The sequence below is a fragment of the Arachis ipaensis genome, chromosome B04 (assembly GCF_000816755.2).
Source record: "Arachis ipaensis cultivar K30076 chromosome B04, Araip1.1, whole genome shotgun sequence".
NCBI classification, from domain to species: Eukaryota; Viridiplantae; Streptophyta; class Magnoliopsida; order Fabales; family Fabaceae; genus Arachis; species Arachis ipaensis.
In genome coordinates, this window is record NC_029788.2 from 6,485,657 (window position 1) to 6,491,877 (window position 6,221).

The 6,221-nt window shown below is 34.8% G+C and overlaps 1 protein-coding gene across 1 annotated transcript; it reads right to left on the reverse strand.

Annotated features, from left to right (window-relative positions):
* On the reverse strand, positions 4,373 to 5,915 carry LOC107638657 (probable membrane-associated kinase regulator 1). Its single transcript, XM_016342014.2, has one exon. The coding sequence runs from the start codon at positions 5,769 to 5,771 to the stop codon at positions 4,785 to 4,787; it is 987 nt and encodes a 328-aa protein (XP_016197500.1). The 5' UTR covers positions 5,772 to 5,915; the 3' UTR covers positions 4,373 to 4,784.

The window sequence follows — 6,221 nt, forward strand, 5'->3', positions numbered from 1 at the left end:
TGTCGAGAAGAAAAATTAGAGAAAATATTTTAGAAGGAAAGAGGGTGAATAATTTTTTTTTACGGTATTTTTTAATTTGATAGATTAAGGACTAATTTTTTATAAATCTAAACTCTATTTAAAAATTTGTTGCCAGCCAATGAGTTGTTATATACACAAAGCAGAATTTAAATTTTGGACCATCCTAACTTAGTTAGAATTTCTTTTAATTATTTTATGAAATGTAATAACTAATATCTCAACCTTAATCTTTTTTAACCAGCCCACTCTTATTTTCTTTTTTTTTTTTGTCAGAGACCGGTCCACTCTTCTATAGACAAGCACATCCAACATTTTTATTGTTTCAATTTCGATAACAATTGGCCAAAAATAAAAATACCAACAATTAGTTGCATGTTCAAGCTAACTACTCCCAAAATATGTAGTTTTCATAAACCAGAGTAAGATTTCATGTATGATATGGTGTTTTTCTTATAAATGGGAGAGGGGAGAATTCACGTAGGAACAATGTTGTTAATTTATAAATTTAAGTTTATGACAATGTATGAAAATGCATGCAATGATGCAAGACTTTTTTTTCTTATTGACAATAGGCAAACGTCCAAACAAAATAACAACAAATTTAAAGGGACTAACATTCGTTCTATCACGGGAAAAAATAGAGAAGGAAAGAAAAAAAAAAGAAAGAAGAAAGGTAAAAGGAATGTAATTAGATAAAATCTTATAACCAAATAATAACTAAATTAAACGTTGGAATTTTTTTGGGAGCTAATCCGCGGTTGGTAAAGACTTGGAAACCAATTATAGATAAGGTGGAACAGAAGTTCAGCTTATGGAAAGCGAAGGTGTTGAATAAAGCAGGTAAGTTTGTCCTCATCAAATCAGTACTGAATAGCTTGCCTATTTATTACCTAAGTTTGTATAAGATGTCACGGGCGGTGGCGGACAAACTGATTGCTTTACAAAGAAACTTTATGTGGTGCAAGGAGGACGGAACCTATGGCATACCGTTGGTCAAATGGGAGTTGGTCCAGGTTCCGAAAAAGGCTGGGGACTTGGGGGTGGGAGATGCAGTGCTTATGAACATAGCACTATTGTTTAAGTGGTGGTGGCGGTTTTCAAAGGAAGAATGCCTGCTGTGGAAAAAGATTGTCTGTTCTTGCAACAAGTTGACCCCAAATGTAATGCTAGCAAATCAGTCTTTACCGGTCAAAGGGGGCCTTGGAAGGACATATGCCACCTGAATATCAAAGAGCAAAGGGTGCGAGATAAAATGGTGAGTGGTCTGGCGATGGAAGTCGGCAACGATAGGAAAACCCGGTTTTGAGAAGATAATTGGATTCAGGGTGGTCATCTGAAAGTGAATTTTCCAAGACTCTTCTCTATTTCAAGGCAACAAGAATTTGTGATTGTAGACTGTGGATTTTGGGATGGATTAGAGTGGATATGGAACTTTCAATGGAGGAGGGAGTTGTTCCAATGGGAGCTAGAACTTGTCCATCAACTGCATGAGCGGTTAAGGCCAATAAAGCTGTCATCTGAGAGCGAGGATAGTGTGGTGTAGAAATTTGATAATACATGTGTCTTTTTCATGCAATTCTTTCTGCAGGTAATCCAAATGGAGATGTTGTCAGAAGAGATCACGAGCTATAGTTTCACAAGTGCACTATAGAGAGGCCTGGTACTCCCAAGAATTGAGCTTTTTGGATGGTTTGTGCTAGTTGGTAGAATTAATACTAAGGAGAGATTGACTAGATTAGGAGTTATTCATAGTGATAATATTTGCGTTCTGTGCCACAAGGGGATAGAAACTATTGAGCATTTATTTCTTCGGTGTGAGGTAACATGGCAGGTGTGGTGCTACTGGTTGCGATCCTTTGGTAGAGAATGTGTTATTCCTGGAACCATGAAAGAACTGTTTGGGAGTTGGATTGGCATGCGCGGCAGAAGACAAGGCCAGAAGCTGTGGATGACGGCGTTCTTTGCAGTGATCTGGAACATCTGGTTGGAACGTAATGCTAGAATATTCAAGCATACAAGAGCAAGCATTGACTTCATTCAAACAAGGATGGTGTTGAGCTACAAAGAGTGGAATGGTTGTGATTCTTTCGGTGGTTGATAACATAGCCGCAGGTGCAAGGAGATTGGTTTCGTTGTTCGCAGTGTTTTATGCATTTATATTTGTTTGTTTTGCTCCACTTTAATGTGTTGAGTTTCTTCTATTTTAAAAAAAAATATAGTTTAAACAACATGAATACATATTCATCTCTGTATACTTGTAGCCAATTACAAAATCAACAAATCCGACATTTTTATTTGGGAATTTCTTTAGTAAAGAATAGAGATGTTTACTAAATTTAGAAAATACATGTGCATTACACTTTTACACATGACTTGACTTACATTTTGTGAATTTTTTACTTAACAAAGTAATATTTACTATTCACTAAAATTTAATTTTTTATCATAAATATTATCTTTTCTATTTTGCTGGAACCAATGTTTCAACGGCATGAAAATTCACTTAAAAAAGTAAATAATTACAGTGATTTTAAAGTGTTCAATTTCTTTGATGTCATTTAGAAGGTGATAGAATTAAAAAGATAATGAATCCAGGCATCCAGCAAAGATTATATGCTTGAAAAGAAAATGAAACATTGTTTTTTTTTTCCCTCTCTAATGAAAATCAAGATGGTTGACAAGGAACATCGTCCTACAAACAAGTTGCAAGGTGCATAACAGACACTGTCTGATGTGATATTATAAGCTTATTCTAATTGGATTAATTTATACGGCTATAAACAAAGGAGGGCAAACAAAATAACAACGAAACATGTCATATCGTATCAAGACTTGTGTTCCTGAAAACGATAAAACATCAAATGTTTCAATCCCATTGAAACTGATAATCTTAATCTTAATCATATCCAACGAGAATTTTAAGCTATTTCATACCACATGAAAAAGTAGTTCTTTCTTATCTCTTCAAATATTCTGCATAAAGACAAAATTATACAAGTCAAATAAAGTTTACTTCCTTTTTTTCAGAAAAAATTTATTGTTTCTAAAAGAAGAAGAAGAAGATTAAGTGTTTCAAAGTAATTTCAGAAAAGAAAAAATTTTACATACAAACACAATATTCGGTTAAGGACTAGGAGGTAAAATAACTTAAAAATCAATAATATTTTTTAGTTTTATACAGGGACGGACATACGGGAGCGAGTGGAGGTCTCGGCCCAACTTTTTAAAAAAAAAGATTAATAGTAATAAGTTATTAAGTATGATTTAATTTTTTAAAAATTTATTTAGTATTTACTTAAATATAAAAAAAAGTCTAATCTAACTTAAATATTAATGATTTCTAATATCTAAAAAGTAAGTAACAATATTAAAAAAATCTGAAAAAAATATTATTACTAATATTTTTAAATTAAATAAAATTTTTCAAATCTTATAAAGTGGATTTTTTTTTTCTTCTTGTTAGCGTCCTTCTTTATTCATTTGGTATTAATTCTTTATGTTTCAACTACTACAACTGAGAGATATTTTTCAGCTATGAATATTGTGAAGAATAACTCAGAAACAAAATGAAAGATGAATTTCTTGCTAATTATCTTTTAATTATATTAAAAAAATTGCTGAAAAATTTGACACAGATTCTATTGTCGATGAATTTTATGATAAGAAAAATCGACCACTTCGTTAATAAAAAATACATACATATTTTTTGTATTTTAAAATATATTCTCTATCGGTATATTTTTGTAATACATTTTACATTATATAATTTTTTGCATAATTTTTTAATATTATATATGTTATTGCCCCCATGATAATATTTCTGGATCCGTCCCTACTACTATAAGTTTTACTAATATATTTGAAAAAAACAACAAAAAAAATTAAAATAAAAAACTAAATAATTCTGACAATTATTCCCTAAAAAATAACGAAATTTTCAAAAAAAAAATTAATTTTTAGTACAATATATGAGTTAACCAGTTTTACAAAATAAAAATAAAAAAACAAAAAGAATATTTTTTTTATTGAATGCCTCATTATCTTTGAAAGTAATTGTCAGGCCGTTTAAAATTTTTTTTTTCCTTTAATTTAATTTATACCAAGTTCTACCCCAAGAACAATGTTCCCCAGCAAGCACACCTCTTTCCTTAAGATCGAATTAAAGGTGACAAGTACTAAAATATTAAAAAAAGAAGTTATTAGTTCGATTGAGTAGCCGGTGAGGGGATAGAATCATAGAACATAAACCCTAGTTCTTCTCTACCACACTCAATCTCCAAAAGCAGATCCTCTGCTCTAAACAAATTAAAAACGAAAGCAACAAATTAAAAGCATCAAGAGGCCCACAAAATGAGGTACCGGGACGGGAAAGTTGGAACCCCAATTTTAAACAATTTAATAATAATAAACACATTCTGATAAAGCATTTCAGAATACACGAGGGAGACCACAAAAAAAGAAAGCTTGGCTAACTAGATAAATAGCATTGCAACCAATACCATCGATTATATTATCTATTCTTAATTGCTAACTCCCAAGTCTTACCCTGTAAAGTCAGAAAGAGAGAACTTTTTCGATTACATAATAGTCCATAATACATACAGACGGTATATAAATATAATTAAAAAAAAAAAAAAACTTATGAACTTTTTGTACATATATAAATATTTTTAAACAAAAAAACTCCTAAAAAGGTAACTTTAATTTTATAGTAGTAATAAATAAAAATTTGATAATCTTAGGCGTAGTTAAAAATGTTGAGACTAGTGAGAAGTTACTATGCTTTTCTTGGTGAATAGGTTGCGCAGATTAAAAAGATTAACCCCACTTCCACCATCATTATTACTCCCCTCGCCACCGCTACAACTACCACCGTCGTTGTTATCGCCGCCGCGGACACTAGTAGTGCCACTAACAGCACCACCATTCTCGTCGCATCTACAACTCAAGTGCTGCCCGTAACCAATGCACATCGGAACGTTCAGATTCAACACCCTCGCTTTGGTCCCTCTCCGCTGACACGCGGCACTTTCCCTCTTCTTGGCTTCGGCGCCGTCGTTGTCCTGCGCGGGGGTGTTGTTGCTGTTCTTGGTACGGCGGACCTGCCACACCGGGCTTGTCCGGCCCACGTGAACTCCGGGACGGCCCGGGCTGCTGGGCCACTTCCTGGACTTGGAATCTCCGGTGGAGTTGCTCCGGGAACATGGCGCGCTGTTCACTTTCCGGGTCGAAGACGGAGCTCCGGCGAATAATTTGGGTCGGGTGACGGCGTTTCCAGCGGACCTGCTCCTGGAGAAGGGCCATATATTAATGTTTAGCTCCGCCGCAGAACCCGCTCCGCTACCCGTTTTCTTAATCTCTTTCTTCTTCTTCTTCTTCCCCTTGTCTTTCTCTTTCTCTTCTGTGTCGTTGTTTTCTGTGTTTTTCTTCTTGAAAATGTCCTTCCAGCGCTTCGATGTGGAGAGAGTAGTAGTGGTGGAAGTGGAAGATTCCGTTATTATGGCGGCTGATGAGGAAGCGTCAGAGGGGTCTCCAGAGGTTGTGAGTTGTTCCGGGTCGGGTGGTGGATCGGGTTTGGATGCGGATGTGGATGGGAGGAGGTGGAGAGGGAGGAGGACGCCGTCGACAAAGAGTTCATCGGCGGAGTGGAGATTGGGCTGAGGGAAGGAGGGATTTCGGAGCATCCAGAACTCGAATTCGGGTGAGGAGGTGGAGTCGGATCTTGTGGCGGTGGTGCATGGTGATTCCATTATTGGAAGAAGAATAAGAAGAAGATGTGAAGAGAGAAGTGAGAAGTGTGTGTTTGGATTTGTAGAGAAGAGAGAAGAGAGAAGAGAGAAGAGAGGGGTGAATGAATTGAGGGAAGGAAGCTTCTTGTTTTCTTGGTTTAGCTGATTACTTATTCGATGGGTCCACAAATGCATTTAAACAAGTATTGGGGAATGAATAATAATTAAACACATTTTAGACGTAATTGTAATAAATATATACACTATGCTCCACGCATGTGCAACTGCACCCTTCATACTTCATATCTCCACTCTCCTCTCCATATATATTTTTAAAATTGTGTAGCAATTTAAAATTAGAGACCATTTGAACATTTACTTTATTTGCTCATGCTAAACTATATAAATTAATATACAGAAGTATGCATATATATATATATGTTATCAAATATTATTTGGTTTATGTATACA